General features: G+C 36.2%; 1 protein-coding gene across 1 annotated transcript; it reads right to left on the minus strand.

Moving 5' to 3' along the window:
* Window positions 1-12532: 12532 nt before the first annotated feature.
* LOC145126064 (nicotianamine synthase-like) lies at window positions 12533-14336 on the minus strand. Its single transcript, XM_079061470.1, has one exon. It carries the CDS (start codon window positions 14300-14302, stop codon window positions 13295-13297), a length of 1008 nt encoding a protein of 335 aa, XP_078917596.1. The 5' UTR covers window positions 14303-14336; the 3' UTR covers window positions 12533-13294.
* Between the last annotated feature and the right edge of the window lie 6580 nt (window positions 14337-20916).

Consider the following 20916-nt stretch of genomic DNA (forward strand, 5'->3'; position numbering starts at 1 on the left):
AATTAAGGATGTGTGTTATTTATAGCCATGTTCATGCCCCACATAAAATTTGTGAAGAGGGACGATCCTTGCTCTGTTTTTTATTTCACACCAACACCAAATATTATAAGTTCATAAGTAGACCCTTAAAAACATATAGTTATTTTATTTTATTTTTTATTTTTTATATCTGGTCCATTTATCAGCCGAGGACTGTAATGCATATTTGATATTCGGGTATGTTATGATAGGTTTTCAACGGGTTTGAAATGACACATGTGTTTTGAATACGAATTACCTTACTATTTGAGTTTAGTTGTTACTGTTTTTTTTTATTACCATAATATAAATATTAAACTTTTTCTTCACTTTTTCTTTTTATGTTTTTTTAATACTTCAAAAAAAATATATAATTATATAAATTATACTCTTTTAGATGAAAAAATTATAAGAAATATTTGGCGATGAAATAACATCTACGTATTAATATATAATAAGTAGTACTCAGTGGAGGTGCTTACCCCAAGCCTTGTAATTATATAACTACATATGACATATATAACATTAATTATTAAATTTATTATGTTTGTGAGTCTAGATGCTTTTAAATTATTATGCTTTCACATTTCAATTGTTCACACATGTTTTATATCATTAAAATTTCCTCTCTCATTTCCAAACTCAGACAGTTACTTGAAACAAGCATCGACAACAAAATTTGTTGCTCCATCGCCTTACTGACTCCAGATGTCGCTACAAGTGCTTCACGAGTATTTTACGAATGAATGAATACCAAACTTATAGACGGGTTTTGTCACTACTCCTTTACTAAATTCTATGTAGATAACCAAATATGAACGAATAGCATCTGTAAACAACATAATTTAAGCCACTTCTAGCAATTGATGTTCCTATCCGATGGTATTTTAGAAGAAAAGTAACAATATATGGTCACGTGATAGTTCAACAATACTATTGGTCTTATGTTTTTAAATATCAGCGTTCGATGCATTTTATTAAATCAAGGCGAGAGATGTTTTAAAAGTTCATTTATGTTGAGGCGATATGAGGAGTATTAGTGAAATATTGAAGCAATATGCAAAGTACTCAGGGAGGTATTGGGATTTGAGAACATTGTAAGGGAGCATCTCGGAAGGAGAATCTTCCTTAATTTTTTATTGAGAGTATTCATAACCGTTAATATTTTCCACATTCGAAATTTCTCTCGTTTAGAAATCCCCATGGTGCTCACTAGAAGAGGTAGTAGGGGCGCAGCAAGATGTTGCGTCTCCCCCAACTTTTCTAATTGAAGTAGATTCTAATTCTAATTTAGTTACAACTAAAAAGGCCCCTATCAAATTTAATAATTAAACCCCATAACCCCTCCCATCAATTTAAATCATTATTTACCCTAAATCCCGATCCTCAGTTAATTATTTTGGAGACTTAGTGCATCTTCTCAACTCCAATCTCCAAGTCAAGGTGATTAATAATTTGTTTTAATTTATACATTCTAACTTTTTTTTTAATTTACAATTAGTAACATTATTATAACTAATAATTTAGTTTATTATAATATAAGGTAAATCGTAAGAAACAAAGAACCGTGATTTTTTTCTTCCGTACTAAAATGAGATGTTCAGAACCACAATGCATCCTGTTAGTGATAATCATTGAGAAATATGTTCACAATACACCTACAACCTAACATGATTAGTAATATCGAAAAGTCAATATTTCTCGTTCAAGTTTACTTACCCTATTATGCTATTTAGTTATAAATATATTTTGATATCTTATTACAATGTAAGCCACCCTTATTCCAAAATTTTGGCTCCGCCCCTACTCGTGTTAATGTTTTCTCCCTTTGTGGATGTATCGAATTTTGAAAAATATAGGTTCCGAATATTCACCTTATGTCTTTTGATAGTTAAGACAAAGGTGTGATCAGATTATGTGGTTTTCCCATTAAGTCACATACCTGAAGGGACCAATATGAATGGTTCCAATATTTCTATTCACAATTTGTACTAATTAATAAGCTAGGGGCTTGTCCAAATGCAAAATAGTGTTCAGTAAGAATGTCAAACTCAAGACGGCTAAGCTTCGGGTAACTGGAGTAGTAAGGGAATTCTTTTAGATGGTGAAGTGGATTTGGGAAAGAGCCTAAAATGGTGGAGAAGTACGCTTCAAGATGGCCTTCAGTCTCACCATAAAATCTTATGAGCTTTGACCTTATTTCTTGAATATTGGCCGGGAGAGTGGATATGTTTATAGAAGAGGGTGGGATGCATGTGTGGACCAGCTCAATGAAGAGGCTATCAACATCTTTGGAGAGTCCCACAATACATTTTTTGGCATTCAAAAGGTTATTTGACGCAATAAGCTCTTGAAAAAAGCTCATAATGTGGTTGTGCTAACAGTCGATATATTTCATAGTGCAAATGATTATCGCTAGTTCGTCTACACGAATAGACATTTCTTTGGTCTTGCATGCAACTTTATGATCATTTTAGCATCATAAGAACTTAGATTTAAGCATAATTGATGAAATGAATAGAATATGGTAAGTAACAATCACTACTAGTGTTAAAGTTCTTTTTCTTGTATCTTCATATTCTTTTGTACATTCAATCCTTTCTTTCTTGCCAGATGACACGTTCCAACAGTGTAAACATTTATTTGAATTCAGTGGTAGTGTAAGGCCTTCTTTCTTAAGTTACACAGGATATTAGAGGAGGAAATATAATTTAGTGAAAAAGTAAATGAGTTTTTGAATCAACAATTTGTAAATAGGCAGATGATGTAAAACATAATATAGGGTTCTTTATTTCCGGAAATTTGAGTAAGATAAGAAAAAATTGATACAATCCAATCCATTCCCACACTTTCAAGCAAGCATATACAATAAGTTTATATGAATACCAATCCTATATAATCTAGAATGAGATCTAATAATCAATCATTTTCCTATGGCCAAGAGGATTGTTGAAAGCTTGGAACTCACAATACTTGCAATTGATTGGCATGAAGGACTCGATACCCAACTCATGGTGATGATGATGATTATCACCATGATCATTGTTATCAGGATCTGCAATCTTACGTGAAATGACGACTGAATTGATGACGTCATCGTTTGGATGAAAAACGGAGAGAACTTCGAACCCTTGAAGTTGTTGGGCTTCTACCATTGGATAGAGAAAGACACGGGCACCATGAGCACTCCTCAGCAAGAGCAAAGCAGTTTAGGGGCCATGTACTTTGCCAAATGATCAATGACCTTAACCTTCTCATCAATATCCATCCCTACAAGTGCAACCACGAAAATGACATCATATCCCTTCAACTCATTTGTCACATCCATTATATTGGCTGTTAGACTAAGTTTAGTTTAACATAAGACATTGTTTATATTAGAGGGTACCTAATTGTATTTAGTTAATAGTATCTTTCAATATTTATATTAGGATCGTGTAATCTTTTTTCAGTTAATAATAATACACATTTTTACTTGGTATCAGAGCCAAGTAAACCTAAAACTCTATTACCAGCCATTGTTCATATCTGCAGCCTTTTACAAGGCCTAAACCCTAATCGCTGATCAATCAACAAGCTTCATGGCGATCATACTTTCCTTCAATACACAAGAGAAAAACTCTCATAAATCTCACAAGTTTGCTTTTACCCTCTCACCCACGAATTATGGGTATTGGAAGGATATGATCGAACCTTCCCTTATCTCCAACAATCTGTTCGGTTATGTCAATGGTACAATACCATGCCCGGAGTCGAAAGTCGGCACACAAGATGCAATTACAGAAAACCCTAGTTACCCTCGCTGGATCTCTAACGATGCTCATGTTCTTATGATCATCATCTCCACCATCTCAGAGTCTTCCTTCCGGCACGTCAAAGGTACTACCTCATGAGATTTATGGATACAATTAGAATGTGTTTATGCTCCAAACAACTCCTCAAGAGAGTACACACTGAAAACTCAGTTGCTAAAACTTGCCATGAAAGGCGATGAACCTCCTCTTACCTACCTTGCACGTACACAAGAATATGCTACTGCACTTGCCAACATTGGTGAGCATGTTAAAGACAAGGATCTAGTCCTTCTTGTTGTATTCGGGATATGTTAAGAATAAAATGGACTCAAGTCCACCCTTCTAGCCTGTCACCCACCTATTATCTTCATCGATTTGCATGCCTTGCTTAGTGATCACGACTACATGATCAATAAATATCTTCCTGTTGTCCCTGCTTCACAGCCACATGTGTTTATTGCCTCAACAGGAACACCATCACCCAACATTAGTAACCTTCAAAGCCAACTTCAATCTCTACATAATATGGCGTCCCAACTTGGCTTCCAACTTAACCCGATTGACCCACAGAGTGCAACTCCACAAGTGTTTTATGCTTCACGATCCGCAAACAACTATCGAGGCAATCGTCGAGGCAACTCGTGTGGATATAACTCACGTGGAAATTTCCAAAATCGATCCCGTGATAACAACAACTCAGGATCTTCTAGGCAATTTGCTTGGACCTCCATGCAAAACATTGTGTTTGGTCATTGCAATCGATGTGGAATTGGCCATCTACCATCTCAGTGTCCAAATAACCAAGATGCTAGCAACCCGACAAGATCGAACCTGCAATCCAATTTCGCAGCTTATGCTGATAATGTCTCCACTTCAAACAATACCTGGTTCCTAATACAGGTGCAAACTCTCATACCACACCAGACTTGTCCAATCTTGACACTTCTGAGTTTTATCATGGTTCAGACTCTCTTCATGTTAGTGATGATAATTCTCTCCCTATTCATCATATTAGATCTTCAAAAGTATATTCTTCCAATAAAACCTTTAATCTTTCTAATATCCTTCATGTTCCTGAAGTTAAGAAAAATCTTTTATCCTTCCAATAATTTTGTAACGACAACAATGTTTTCTTTGAATTTCACTCTTATTTCTTTGTTGTGAAGGACGAAGTTACTTGCACCACTCTTCTCATGGGACCATAACAGTGTTCGATGCATTTTTATGAAATCAAGTTGAGAAATTTTTTAAAAACACATTTTCTTGAGGCTATATGAGGAGTATTAGTGAAATGTCGAAACAATATGGGAAGTACTTAGGGAGATTGGAATGGAGAAAATTGGAAGGATAATCTTTCTTAAAATTTCCTTGAGAGGATTACTATCAAGGATATTCACTAATCATGCCTAGTTAGATGTCTCAATCTCTTTCATTTACAACTAAGATACATTCCATGGATAGCTCCTTAATTTGTGCATTCCCTGTTGTAAATTCTCTATATATATGTACACTGTAAACCTATTCTAGCAATACAATCAATACCTCCATATGGTAGTAGAGCTTCATTTGCTTTAACACGCCTCGATCCTCCCTTCTTCTCTGTAACCCTAATCTAACAGCTCTCCATGGTGGCACCATCAAACACCTGTTGGGGTTGGAAAACTCTTCTATTAAACACGAAAATAGAATTACAATAGGAGGAGCAACTCTCACACTCAACTATTACAAAAAACCAACCCTCTCACTAATACTCTCACTCTAAGTGTTATACTATCTGTTTCTCTGTGTTTTTGGGATGCATACAACTGAAGAATGAAGTCTCTATTTATAGTCTTGGCAGCCACCATTGTAGTTGCATTCATTAATTGTGTTCATCATAGAGTGGGAAGAAAAACTTGTCTCGTAGGCTTCATTTTGTCAACAATGGTGGCTACTGTAGCTTTGGAGACTTTGGAGGCTGGAACACAACAAATCTCCCCCTCCAGTCTCCGTCCAACAATCCTCATCCCAACTATGTCAGCACATAGTCTGTGTTTCTCTTGTGTCACCACCTTTGTCAACATGTCTGCAGGATTGTTATTGGTGTTGATCTTTAACAACTTCAATTCTCGTCCCTCAATTGCTTCTCTAAGCCAGTGATAACGTATATCAATATGTTTTGTACGGGAATGGTACATCGAGTTCTTACTCAGGTCCATAGCACTCTGACTATCGCAATGAATGATGTACTCTTCTTGTGGAAAGCCTAATTCTTGAAGAAACCGTTTCATCCATATAAGCTCCTTCCCAGCTTCAACGGCAGCAATATACTCGGCTTCTGTTGTTGACAGTGCGACACACTTCTGTAACTTGGATTGCCACGAGATAGCTCCCCCTGCCAAAGTAAAAATGTAACTTGATGTAGATTTCCTACTATCAAGATCTCCTGCCATATCGGCATCTATATAACCTTCCACGATTGGCTTTGCTCCCCCGTAGCATAAACATAGTTTCGAACTACCCTTCAGGTATCGAAGTATCCATTTGACTGCTTCCCAATGTTGTTTTCCCGGATTAGCTAGATATCTACTCACAACACCGACAACATGAGCAATATCTAGTCTTGTACACACCATTGCATACATAAGACTTCCTACGGCTGAGGCATAGGGGACTGCCTTCATCTCTTCTTTTTCTTTCTCAGAAGATGGACAATTTTTCTTACTCAACTTGAAGTGGTTAGCCAAGGGCGTACCAACGGGCTTGGCATTTTCCATGTTGAACCTTTTGATCACACGTTCAACATACTCTTCCTGTGATAAGAACAATTTTCTTGATTTTCTATCACAGATAATTTTCATGCTCAATATCTGTTGTGCTTGGCCTAAGTCTTTCATATCAAAGAACTTAGACAAATCCTTCTTCAAGTTGTGATCATCATTGCATCTTGGCCCACTATCAACATATCATCCACGTAGAGCAAAAGGATGACAAATTTCCCATCTAGAAACTTCTTCAGATAGACATAATGGTCTGCAACAGTTCTCTTGTACTCATGATTCATCATAAATGAATCAAACTTCCTGTACCACTGCCTTGGGGCTTGCTTAAGACCATAAAGGCTCTTCTTTAATTTACAGACGAGATGCTCTTTCTTTGGGACTTTAAAGCCATCAGGTTGCTCCATGTATATTTCTTCATCCAAATCACCATGGAGAAAGGCTGTTTTCACATCCATCTGCTCAAGTTCAAGATCTAGACTGGCAACTAATCCGAGTACAACTCGAATAGACATCATCTTCACAACTGGCGAAAACATTTCATTAAAGTCGATTCCTTCTTTTTGTTGGAAACCTTTGACAACAAGTCTCGCCTTATACTTCATAGTATTTCCCTTGCCGTCTTTCTTCAACTTGAAAACCCACTTGTTTTTCAAGGCTTTCTTTCCTTTGGGGAGGTTTACCAACTCATATGTTTGATTCTTCTGCAAAGAATTCATTTCTTCTTCCATGGCCTTCTGCCAATTTGCTTTGTCAATATGAGATTGAGCTTCTTGAAAACTCTCTGGCTCCCCCTCACTAGTAAGAAGGATGTAGTTTGAAGTCGGATATCTTCTTGATGGAGCACGGACTCGTTCGGATCGTCGAAATTGAGTTCCTTCATTTGCAACTTCTGGCAGTGGATCTGAATTATCCAGGGGTGGAAGCTCCCCCTCATCAACACCTTCTTGATATGCATCATCGACTTCTTCATCCACTTCTTCAGCGGAAACATCTTCTTTATTTTCAGATATTATATCTGAAACTTTGGAGCTTTGTTGCTTGTTAACCGGTGCCTTGAAATCATAATACTGGTTTTCATAGAAAACCACATCTCTACTTCGAATAACCTTCTTTAGTTCTGGGTCCCATAGCCTGTACCCGAACTCTTCATCTCCATATCCAATAAAGATGCATGGAGTGGATTTGAGGTCCAACTTCTTCTGCAGTTCACTTGATACATGTGCAAACGCCTTGCACCCAAATACTCTCAAGTGAGAATATGATATGTCTTTACCCGTCCATATCTTCTCCGGAACTTCAAAATTCAATGGAGCGGAAGGTGACCTATTTATTAGATAGCAAGATGTCAATACAGCTTCACCCCAGAATGGCTTTGGGAGTTTAGTCATGCTGAGCATGCATCGAACTTTCTCAACAATGGTGCGATTCATCCGTTCTGCTACACCATTGTGTTGTGGGGTTCGTGGGACAGTCTTTTCATGTCTGATACCATGTTCCGTGCAGTATTTAGAGAACTCACGGGAATAGTATTCGCCTCCATTATCTGATCGGAGACATTTTAGCTTCTTGCCTGTTTGTCTTTCCACCATTGCATGAAAAGCTTTGAAGCGGTCCAATACTTGGTCCTTCGTTCTCAAACAGTATGCTCATACCTTTCGTGACGCATCGTCAATGAATGTCACAAACTACCGGCTTCCACCAAGAGATTCTACTTCAATGGGTCCACATACGTCGGAGTGGACAAGGCTCAGCAACTCAGAGCGGTTCTTTCTTGTGGAGCTAAAGGAAACTCTGTGTTGTTTCCCGAATAGGCAGTATTTACAAGGATCCAAGGCAACATCTTTTGCCATTGAAATGGACTCCTTCTTTGCAAGAGTCGTCAATCCCTTCTCGCTCATGTGGCCTAGTCTTCTATGCCACAAGTTTGGTGATGTCTCTTCTTTAACAACATTGAGACTTGGTTGAAGCAACTTTGCATGACTTTTATAAAGAGTACCATCAAGTTTTCCCCTTGCAACAACCATAACACCTTTCAACAACTTCCAGGTGCCATTTTTGAATTGATTATCATATCCTTGGATGTCAAGAGCTCCAACTGAGATAAGATTCATTCTCAGCTCTGGGACATGCCGAACATCTTTCAACACCAATGTACATCCAACATTGGTCTTTAAATGCACATCACCAATACCAGCAATGCTTGAGAAACTGGTGTTTCCCATCTTCACGGTACCATGGTCTCCGGGTTTATAAGTACTGAATAAATCCCGGTTTGGAGTCGAATGATATGATGCAGCGCTATCAATCACCCACTCATCATCATGAGTTTCAACATGTAGGCATGCTTCCTCCTCGTATGTAACAAGGGCAACGTCTTGTGTTATGGTGACCATGGTTTCACCATTCTCCCTGCTTGGATTCTGGCTTGTCTCGGGCTGCTCTCGTAAGAACCTTCGGCAATCACTTCTTTTGTGGCCATAATAATTACAATGATTGCAATAGCCTTCGAACCATGTATTTGAAGATTTACCTCGCTCTCGCGATTTCCCTCGATCTCGTGATTTCCCACGATCTTGGGATCTTCCTCTACTTTGACCATGTCTACCTCTGCCTCTACCTCGACCTCGGCCTCCAGTTCTGCCTCCGCCTCTTTCTTTGTTTTCTGACACGAGGGCAAAAGACTGGTCTGTACCAGCTTCTTTCCTTCTGGCTTCCTCGTTCATTAGGGCATCTGTGACCATCTCCATTGTCACTTTACCACCGGGGGCAGAATTGCTGAGAGTCACAACAAGCGTCTCCCAATTATCTGGTAGAGAACTCAAGAGCAATATGGCTTGTTCCTCGTCTTTGAGAACCCAATCAGCAGCACCGAGCTGGTTTACGAGATCCTGGAACTGACTCGTATGCTCGGTTATGGACGTACCACTTCGTAACTTGTGGTTTACAAGTCGCCTCATTAGCAAGGTCTTGTTGCGTGCCGTCTTTGCCTGATACATATTCTCGAGCTTCTCCCAAAGTTTGTACGCGTCTGTCTCTTGAGAGACATGATGAAAAACACTCTGGTCGATCCACTGTCGAATTTGTGCCACCGTTTTCCTGTTTATTCTCGTCCAAACTTCTTCTGTCTTCGTGTTGGGTTTGACGCCTTGCTTTTCTATAGGCTCTGCTAAATCTTTCAGATTAAGCAAATCTTCCATCCTTGGCTTCCACATGTTGTAATTTGTGGGCGTAAGTCGAACCATCGTAATCGTACTTGTAGATTCCATCGAAAATAATTGCAAATTTATTTTCCAAATATTTCGAGGAAAAATTAGATAAAATCGAGCTCTCGGTTGGATTCGGAAGCATCAAAAATGGTGGGATAGAGTTTTTCGGGGTCAAAATATACTTTCTTGAAAAGTTATGTGTTAATTTGGAACTTTTCGGAACTACAGGGGCTAAACTGTAATTTTCGGAACTTACAGGGGCCAATCTGAAATATTTCTGCCAACAAGGGACTTTTCTGAAACTTTTCAGAACTCCAGGGACCAAAACAGTTATTTTCAGAACAACAGGGACCGAACTGCAGTTTTTCAGAAATAGAGGGACCTTTCTGCAATTTTCTGAAACTTCAGGGGCTAAACTGCAACTTTTCTGAAAAGCTGGTCAATGCTGACGTCACTGATGACGTCACTCGTCTTCTCCGGCTGACGCCACCTGGTTTTTCCGGCGAATTTTCCGGCAGGTTTCACCAATCTTTGACCGGTGTTTTGGAGGTCTTCCCGTGGTCAAAAAATTACGAAAAATATATTTTCGGAATCCTTGAAACAAGATCTTTCTAATGGTGTACCTAGAAATCGATTTTGAGACAAAACAATTTTGACGAAAAAACAGAGAAATTCGTGAAAAATTCCCTGGACACCAAACGGGGCTCTGATACCAGTTGTTGGGGTTGGAAAACTCTTCTATTAAACACGAAAATAGAATTACAATAGGAGGAGCAACTCTCACACTCAACTATTACAAAAAACCAACCCTCTCACTAATACTCTCACTCTAAGTGTTATACTATCTGTTTCTCTGTGTTTTTGGGATGCATACAACTGAAGAATGAAGTCTCTATTTATAGTCTTGGCAGCCACCATTGTAGTTGCATTCATTAATTGTGTTCATCATAGAGTGGGAAGAAAAACTTGTCTCGTAGGCTTCATTTTGTCAACAATGGTGGCTACTGTAGCTTTGGAGACTTTGGAGGCTGGAACACAACAACACCATCATCCAACTCACAGCCACCGGTCATTTCCAAATAAAACTTACAACCACAAACTTCCTAGTGTGGCGCAAACAAGTTCAAACAACACTTATTGGCCTTTGACCTATAAGACTTCTTCACCGGCCAAAGCAAACCGCCACGACATAATCTCACCGATAAAGATGCCACCAAAACAAATCCAACATACACTATCTGGTATCGTCAAGACCAGATCCTCTACAGTGCTATCCTTGGAAGTGGTTCCGATGCCATTCAACCAATCCTCATATATGCCTCTACTACAAAGGAAGCCTGGGATCGGCTCAACATGAGCTATGCCAGCCAATCTCGATCCAGAACTATTTCACTCAAGTAAAAGCTTGCAAAGAATCCCAAAGGAAGTTGTTCCATCACAAAATTCCTCAATGATATGAAACAAATTGCTGATGAATTAGTACTTGCTCAAAGCCCCATCGATGAAGAAGACCTCTTAGTTCAAGTACTAAGCCAACTTGGGGACGAATACGGGCCTCTCATAGCCGCCTTAAAAGTCCGGGAAAACTCAATATCCTTTCCAGAACTAGTTGACTTCAAAAAAAGATTTTTAAAAGAAAATGAATCTACTGCTGCACCTCTTGTTGTCACAGCCAACTTCTCCCAACGCCAAACAGGTCGGTTCAACAATCGACCCTCGTCTAATTCTCAATCTGGATCATATCATGTTGGTCGCTTCAGTTCAAACAACCAATCACGCAACAACCGCTCAAACAATAACACTAAATACAGGAACAATCGCTCCAACTATTACTATCGAGTTTGTGCTATTCCAGGTCATGAAACTCGTGACTGTAGGAAACTTGCTCGTTTTTTTGAAAGACAACATCACAGGAACCAACATCTCCAATCCAGTTGCAAATGCTACCTCTTCAAATATTACTTATAATTTCGTTGTCATATTTGCATTTTTTTTGTTAATATCATAAAATATTTGCTTGTGTTATATTGAGAGCTTATTCGTTACAATTGTGTATCTTTGGCCTGTCTATTTTAAAACTTTATATATTGGGTAAGTGTAAGAATAATCATTTTACTTTCATCTATTTGTATAATATAGTATCCTACTTTCATATTACTCTATTATGCAATTACACTTCCAATATCTTTTTGATTCAAAACTTGACTATATTGCATATTTATATAATATAACATCAAAATTTCATATTATGATACTATACCCCATACATATATAAAAAAACAGCCACATATACACACTACCATACCCAATTACATAGATACTAAAACATTATATTGATTGATTTTACTTTTATAGCATCCTACTCTTTTAACAGTTTTTTATTACTTTTATACTGCTATAAAACATTACTTTTCCAGCTGTTTTTCACTGTATTCACTATTTTTATACTTTTCTTTTTGGTTTTGTAACATCATACTTTCCCCTATTTGCAAATTAAGGGAAGTATGATGTTATTTCTTGCATTTAACCCAATTCCATATTGTGTTATGTTTGAATCAACTACATGATGTCTTACATTGACTTTTGATGCCAATATTTACTTAATTCATCCTTAAAAGGAAAAGGAGTTCTTCAAAATGTTCCAAATGTTTTTTGAGTGTACAATATTAATAAACCAAACATTTGTAATAATTTATTAATCCAAGCTTTTGCAGTAACATGTACATTTTGTCCAATGACCATTGCTTTTGCAGTAACATGTACATTTTGTCCAATGACCATTCATTACGATTTGGAATTATCACTAGCGTTTTTTTTTTTCTCAACTGTAGTTTCGACGGATTTAAACCTAGTTATGTTACCTAGACATAATCCACAGAATCACACACAAAACAATTTTGTGGAAAATCAAAGTGTGCCAACCTTGCTTAAGCCAAGTGTACGGTAACCAATATGTGGTGAAGTCGTGGTTAACAATTTTTGGATAATCCATGGGAAAATATGGGGATAAAAATTTTCTGGCTCTGTGGAAAATCCTTGGGGTAAACACTCTGTGGTAAATTTGTCGGTCAAAACTCGGTGGTAAATATGTGTATAACAGAGCCGTGGATTCCATCCCGTTGCAAAAAAAAAAAAAGTTACATACGACCATATCACCCAAAAATATGCTCATTACTATTACAAAAAGATATATGGTCGTGGGTGAAGGTCTATTCTTTTGTAGTGGTGAAGGAATTCCGATAAAAAAGAAATTTTACTGAAAAATCAAGTGGGTAAAAATTTCTAACTGATTTTTGATGGACTTTGGTTCAGACCATTCTGTCGTAATTATAGATGGACATGCGACAATATCAGACGGATTCTCGACGAAACCTTTTCTTATGGTTTTCCGGCAGACAATGTTACGACAGATTAGGGATGGAAATATTTTTTGACTTCTGTCTTATTATTCACAGTTCATGCTGGATTACCTACGAACCTAGTTTGTAACGGATTGCCAACGAATTATTTGCATTTAACACATCTCCTTAACAGGCTCTGCAATCTTACGTGATATCACAACTGAATTAATGACGTCATCATTTGGATGGAAAACTGAGAGAACTTTAAACCCTTGAAGTTGCTGTGCCTCTATCACTGGATAAAGAAAGACACGAGCACCATGAGCGCTCCTCACCATTAGCAAAGAACCTGGGGCCATGTACTTTGCCAAATGATCAATGACCTTAACCTTCTCATCAACATCCATCCCTACAAGTGCAGCCAAGAAAATGACATCATATCCCTTCAACTCATCTGTCACATCCATTATATTGGCAGTGTGGAATACCATTCTTTGGGACAAATCAGAATCAGACGAAACAAGATGAGAGGCCATCGAATTTGCGGAAGAGTCAATGTCATAGTTGTGAAAAATGGTGTTCTTGAGATGATAAGAGGCCAATACAATAGAGGTGAGAGGCAAGGGTCCAGACCCCACAAAGGCAAGACGCTTAGGGTGGCGGGAGTGGAAGCGGGTTAGCTGAGGTGACAGTGAGGTGGCACTCCGGCACCGGCATGAACACCACCCCCACATACCCGTTACCGGAAAGAGGTGTTTTACCTGGGTTCCAAGGATTCTTAGGCAACCACTCCATCCACCCTTTGAGGCCTGTCCAAATGAAGAACAGTGTTTAGTAAGAATGTCAAACTCAAGACGACCAAGCTTCAGGTAATTGGAGTAGTAAGGGAATTCTTTTGGATGACGAAGAGGATTTGGGAAAGAGCCAAAAATGGTGGAGAAGAACGCTTCAAGATGGCCTTCAGCCTCACCACAAAGTCTTATGAGCTTTGACCTTATTTCTTGAACATCAGCCGGGAGAGTGGATATGTTGATAGAAGAGGGAGGAACGCATGTGCGGACTAGTTCAGTGAAGAGGGTATCAACATCTTTGGAGGGTTTCAGAGTGTCAAGCTTTGAAATTTTGTGATAAATCTCACACACTTTCTCTACCAAAATTATCTCTTTCTGGAGTGATTCCATAAATAATTGGATATTTCTTGCACAAGCTTTTAGAATAGACTCTTTGAAAACAAAGAACCAATAATGCCAATATGTAATTGTCAAAGGATGTTGATTATTTATATATATAGCCTTTTAGAATAGACTCTTTGAATAGACTCTTCGCATAACATTTGTGAAGAGGGACGAACCATGCTCTATTTTTGATTTGAGAGGAACACCACATATAAGTTTTGATTACAAAATAATGTCATTATTACTGTCTACTCGGTTGTTAGGTTATTATATATATATATATATATATATATATATATATATATATATATATATATATATATATATATATATATATATATAGGGTTGACATCGGATCAGAACTCATAGTTTCCCTAGAACTAAAAGTGGAGCGTTGGATCAAAACTAATTCATTAAGGGCATGATCGTCATCTTACCGATCTCATTTAATGTTTAATTTTTTTTTGTTATTGGAAATATTAATAAAAAGTTCTAAAAATTAACATAATAAATCAAATTTCGAATTTTTTTTAAAAAAAATAATTTTCAAATTTATATAAAAAAATGGATATTTTTTCATTTTTAAATTGAAAAATAATATTTTTTTTTTCAAAAAAAAACTGCATTTTTGTCAAAAAAAAACTGCATTTTTTTCAAAAAAAAAACTCCAATTTTTTAAAAAAGTAAATTTTTTAAAATCAATAAATTTAAAAAAAAACTAGAATATTTAAAAAAAAAAACCTAATTTTTTTAACAAAAAAATCAACGTTTTAGGTTCATATATGCATATTTTTCAAGTACATATATGCATCTTTCTTATAGTATAATATTCGTAAGTAATCATATAAAAAATCCATTTTTATTTAATAATCTATAAACACAATAATACAAGTATTTTATTCGATACAAAATAAAATATAAAAAAACAAAAAAATACTACAAAATTTCAAAGCATTTTCATGTCTTCGTGTCAAGATTTCCATATTTTCTTTACTTTATTATTTTTCACATCTTCAATATTTTCCACAAATTCTTCCAAATCTACAAGAAAAATAAAAAAAATTTGATTAATGCAAGAAAAACTCACAAAAACACATGTGTGTATATAGACGTAATTCATATGTGATTCACTTGTGATTTATATGTGAATCACATGTAATTAATATGAAATTTACTTGTGAGTTACATTTGGTAATTCGTATGTGATTTACTTGTGATTTGCATATGAATCACATGTAATTCATATGTGAATTACATATGATTTATATGTAAATTACATATGAATAACCAATAACTCATATGTGATTCACTTGTGATTTACATGTGAATTACATTTGATTTACATGTGAATTACATATAATCCATATGTGAATCACTTGTGATTTACTTGTGAATTACATATGATTAATTTGTGGTTTACATGTAAATCACATGTAATTCATATGTGTTTCACTTGTGATATATTTCTAAAATGAAACAAATTAAAATAAACTATATGGTTAGAAAAAAAAAAATAATTAAGATAATTTACATGTGAATTACATGTGATTCACATGTAAATCACAAATGATTCACATGTGTCACAAGTGATTCACATGTGAATCACAAGTGATTCACATGTAAATCACAAGTGATTCACATGTAAATCACAAGTGATCCATGAAGCTCAATATAGAAACAATTAAAAAAACTATATGGTTAGAAAAAAAATTAAGATGATTTACATGTGAATTACATGTGATTCGCATGTAAATCACAAATGATTCACATGTGTCACAAGTGATTCACATGTGAATCACAAGTGATGCACATGTAAATCACAATATCTGATAAATGGACATTTTATTGTCCATCTTTTGAACCCTGAAGCTGAATTATGAATTTTAGCAACATTTGTAGATTCATGTTTGTTAGCAAAAAGGTAAAACAGATAAAAAAATCATACCTTCATTTCATTAGTAGATTCATGGTTTAGTGGAAGTCTCTTCATTCGACAACAACACAGCTTCAGCCAACTTTGTTCCATTCTCATCTAAATCTTTTTAATACAAATGATTTAATAAGAAGAGTTTTGAGTTTAATTTTATTCCATGCTGTAAAAAGTGAAAAGAAAAAAAAAACACCTGTTGATTCATCTTCTTCAGTATTGGTATTTTCCTGATTATCAGTCAAGCTCTCATCTACATTAAAATCATTGACTTTGACCTCTTGTGAGGCTGCAAGAAGCTCTTTAATAAGTTTGTATCCTCTTCTTCTCACAAGGTTCGCAAGATCTTGCCTATATAGTAATATAAGAACAAAAGAATAATTCAAAAAAATTCTCAACAAGTAGAAGCCATTTCCATAAAGCATATAATTTTCTTTCTAATGAAATGTATGTTTTAATACATTGTGAGGATAGACCTGAAATCAAATGATATACAGATTTCTTAAGCCAATATGATAAATTTCCATTGAATCTCCATGATTACCCAGGTAAGAAGTAATTTTCCTCACAGAAGAATTTATAAACACCCTCATATCATGTCACAGCTCTACTATTTTTTTTTGACTGATTCCTACTTACCATTTGTTACTAAGGATGCAAGCAATTTCTAGTATCAGGAATGTTTTCCATGATAAGTAAAGCATACATATCAGCAGACATGTATTCAAGTGCAGAACAAGGAATTGGAAATAAAGAAGAGTAATATAATGCTACAAAAACTAAACCTGCCATGGTGCGAAAGCTCCTTCAAAGAAGGAACATGTCCGTCATGAAACCCAACATCGGACATAAATTCCCGTAAATCGTTGCAGAGATCTGCATTGGTCCTCGCTGGTTTCCTACTGGCAACTCTAAAGCACAAAATTCGTTTAACGAACCTCGAATTAGGTAAAAAAATCAACACGAACAAATACATACAGAGACACATGCATTTGAAAATGAAGCAACAAATTGCAAACCTTGTTTTCATTCGGTGACGAAGCACAATCTGTGACGAGGAGGCAGCGGCGGTGACAAACGCCGAATTGACAAAGGAGAGGTTCTGGAGCGGTAGTTAAGAGGAGTTTGTAAGAAGGGAGGAAGAAGTGAGAGTGAGTGAGGTGCAGGTGCGTCGCCATAAAGGAGACTCAGGCATGGATTAGATCAATTGATCCATGGAACGAAATCGATCAATTGAAACGTGATATATGCAGAAATCAAGGTAGAGAATTCAAAACTTTGAAACCTGATATATGCCCTAGCTGTCATTTTTGGATCTTAGGAACCGAACAAAAACTAGAAAATTCAATGATCAGAAGAAAATTACCTTCACCGTGTGATTAATGATGAATTGTTGATGGTCGACGGAGAGGGAAGGAGGCTGATGTGGAAGATCTTTGACTGGAAGAGTAGTAGACCGATGTAGGGAGGAAGGAGAAGAGATCGTCAATTTATAGGAGACGATAGCGATGGTGTAGGTCTTACACGAGGTGATGGCGGTGATGTGGTTTCTAGGGGAGATTGACGAACTCCATGGCAGTCATGTAAGGGTTTACAGAGAAATCATCCACCAGAAGGTATCATCTTCAAAACTCGGAACAAGGCGTTTGGATTGACGTTCTCTAAACAGGGTCAATATCTATATCCCTAAAATACCCCCAATTCAATTTTGTTTCAGTACCCCCGTTCATTTACTTTCTCATTTATTTACAAAAGTGCCACAAAGCATCTTGACCATCCTTTTTTTTATCTAACGAATGACTTTTAGTTCTCGGGTTCTCGGGAAACTATGAGTTCTCAAATAATCCTTCCTCTCTCTCTCTCTCTATCTCTCTCTCTCTCTCTTTATATATATATATATATATATATATATATATATATATATATATATATATATATATATATATATATATATATATATCTTTACTATATTATTAAGGATATTGCCCATTTCTTGAAAATTAAGAGGTACAACATATATTACCTCATGTACAATATATTAAGCATTATACGTACTACACGCTACACGGATCATATACTACACCCTAATACAAGGAATCCCTAAACACACTGCCATCTAACCTATTCACATCGACACCACCAAAGATGCCCCTTTCCTAACTTCATACGGAGGCGGTGATGAACAAATCAATCAAACCTCTGATTTTTTAGATCTGTAACGGAGACTAATGCTACTCAGCATCTTCGATCCTCAACTAATGGCTATCAATGATCCCGAACACAGAGAGGAGGAGGAAGCCGCTGCTGCTGACAACGAAGACAGAATTTGAATTAGGCAGAATTTGAATAACTCAATAAGTCTTCGACTCTTAACTTCTAATTGAATCGGTCAAATATAACCAGTATTCCTGAAAGTTCGACCAATTGAATCGGTGAGGAGGGAATACATTTTATATAGTATTAGCGTAAACCCACCTACAACCCAAAAGCTTTCTTTCTCTCTCAGTGTCTTCTTCTTTAGATTAAAACCTGAAATCCTTTATAATACAACCGATTTCATTGTTTCTGAATTTTGTATTAATATTAATTTGGTTTTTTTTTTGGTGCAGGTGAAAATGAAATCTACCTCTGGCGAAGGAGCAGCAGCGGTAAAAGTATCTGATGACTTTGGGGAAGCTACCAACCAGGTTCAAGACTTGTGTCCCTTCGCTGTCTCTTCTTTCTCGATCTACTACCATCAATACCATCCCGAACACCACCATCAACCAAGAAATCTACCGCCACATTCAACGAACACAAGCACCGAACACTCCTCTCCAACTGTCGAGAAACCTCGCACCACCACCCTTGTGAGCCCCCACCATCGACTTTCCTATTTCATGTTTGATCTAGGTTTTTGACCGTGAAAACTCACCTTGTTGATGAAATAAAGCAGGTGATGAGTTGTATGCAGAGGATGGATGCCTACTTAAACGGGAAAATGAAAAAGAAGAACATTAACAGTTTCATTCTTTAATAGCCATTTTAGGTTATCCCTTCTACATTTTCTTGATTTTGACGAATCAAGTTTATGAAAAAGAAACTTAAATTTCTCTCTATCTCTACTGTAGAAACATGGAGTCATCTCCATTTTAGGCCGGTTTGCGTTTTTTTCATATTGAGCTACTTATAATCTGAGGTGAAACCACTTCTATTGGCGCATTTGTTCGATTGTTTTATTGTTTTTGTTTTTATTCTGATTTCACAATCATTTTTATATTTGATTTAATAGGATGGAGCATATTGGTAAGAGATAACTAGGAGTTAAACCCTTACCATTATTTTATCTTTGGGTCTCCAACAACGATGAGGTAAACCCCTTAGTGTTTGCGGTATTTGACTGTCACATTTACTTTTATCTTTTTACAAGGTTCGTACTCAAGGTTCATGAATCCTTCTTTCCTTTGTTGAATGTGGATACCCAGAACCTAGACAAACATAAAGTGCTCTTCCTTAAGGTGTTTTAAAATATTGTTTGCTCTCTAGATTATTGGCTCATTAATTTGTGCATTGTTGAATGGTACTTAAGTCATTATACAAATACATGTTTTCTTTTCCTTTGCCACCATATTTTGTCTCGATTTATATTTATGCTTGATTTAGTAGAATATGCAGGTATGATACCACAACTTGAGGCTTTTACACTAAACTAAACAGAAATCTGGTTGCTTACAACAAGCGGGGGAATCATGAAGAGGTATGGTCTGATCTATAAAAATAACCATGTTAACTTAACATGGTTCTTGATTTTGTTTTTTTTTTTTTTTGTAAAATAACTGATGTAGTCCTTAATTTGTAGTTGTAGCTCTTTGATTAGTGCTTCAAATTGTTTGTTTTCTGATTAAAGCTTTATACACGAATCGTTGGGGCAAGTCAACCAAGAGATTGTAGGCGTAATACTGCCAAAACTTGTTTAGTTATGCTTATTACTGGTTCAACGAGTCTCATCACATAATAAATCTAAATCTACAAGCTTTTTTTCTTTTGTAATTATCAATAGACTTTATTTTTTCTAATATAACTTTGAGATCTTTGTATGTATGTATATGTGAAACATAGTCACGAATATGTATGTAAACCATGTTTTTAAGGAGACGATGCTTATGAGGCTTGGGAGGGTAGTTTAGTCCTTATAATTGTATTTTCGGTGGGAAAATTCAATTACAAGAAAAGTAGGAAAAGTTAGTTATAAGAGAGTTGATTGAATAAAATAATCTTGTTAGGAAGTAGTGGGGAGACCTATTTCTCAAATATGGGAATTCATTTTTTTCTTTCTTGATTTTCTATCAAACATTTATCAAAGTACATGTGCTTATATTTATTTTGAAAAGCTTTAGAACTTGATTTTTTGCATTTTGTAATTGAAGGAATTGGTATAAAAGTGAAACATGTTTGCAAAAAGTGGCATGAAATCATAACTAACTCCACCGCATCAATAAATGATTAGTCATGTACCTGTATTTTTGTTCTTAATAAGTGATTATGATGATAATGGATGGTAATATAAGAATATTGAAAAATAAAGGTAACTTTTTCTTATTGGCATTGCAGCCTGGTCATTATAGAGCATATAAAAAAAAGATAATCTTCCACACTTTTGGCTCTAAAGGATGATGTTTAATGGCTTGTACATTTGTATAAAAATTGCTCCAAG

Source organism: Lactuca virosa, chromosome 7 (genome assembly GCF_052849685.1).
Source record: "Lactuca virosa cultivar CGN04683 chromosome 7, Lactuca_virosa_CGN04683_v6, whole genome shotgun sequence".
Classification (NCBI taxonomy): domain Eukaryota; kingdom Viridiplantae; phylum Streptophyta; class Magnoliopsida; order Asterales; family Asteraceae; genus Lactuca; species Lactuca virosa.

Bases quoted from the DNA above. Each gene is read 5' to 3' on its own strand.
- LOC145126064 (XM_079061470.1), bottom strand. From the start codon at position 14,302: ATGGAATCACTCCAGAAAGAGATAATTTTGGTAGAGAAAGTGTGTGAG.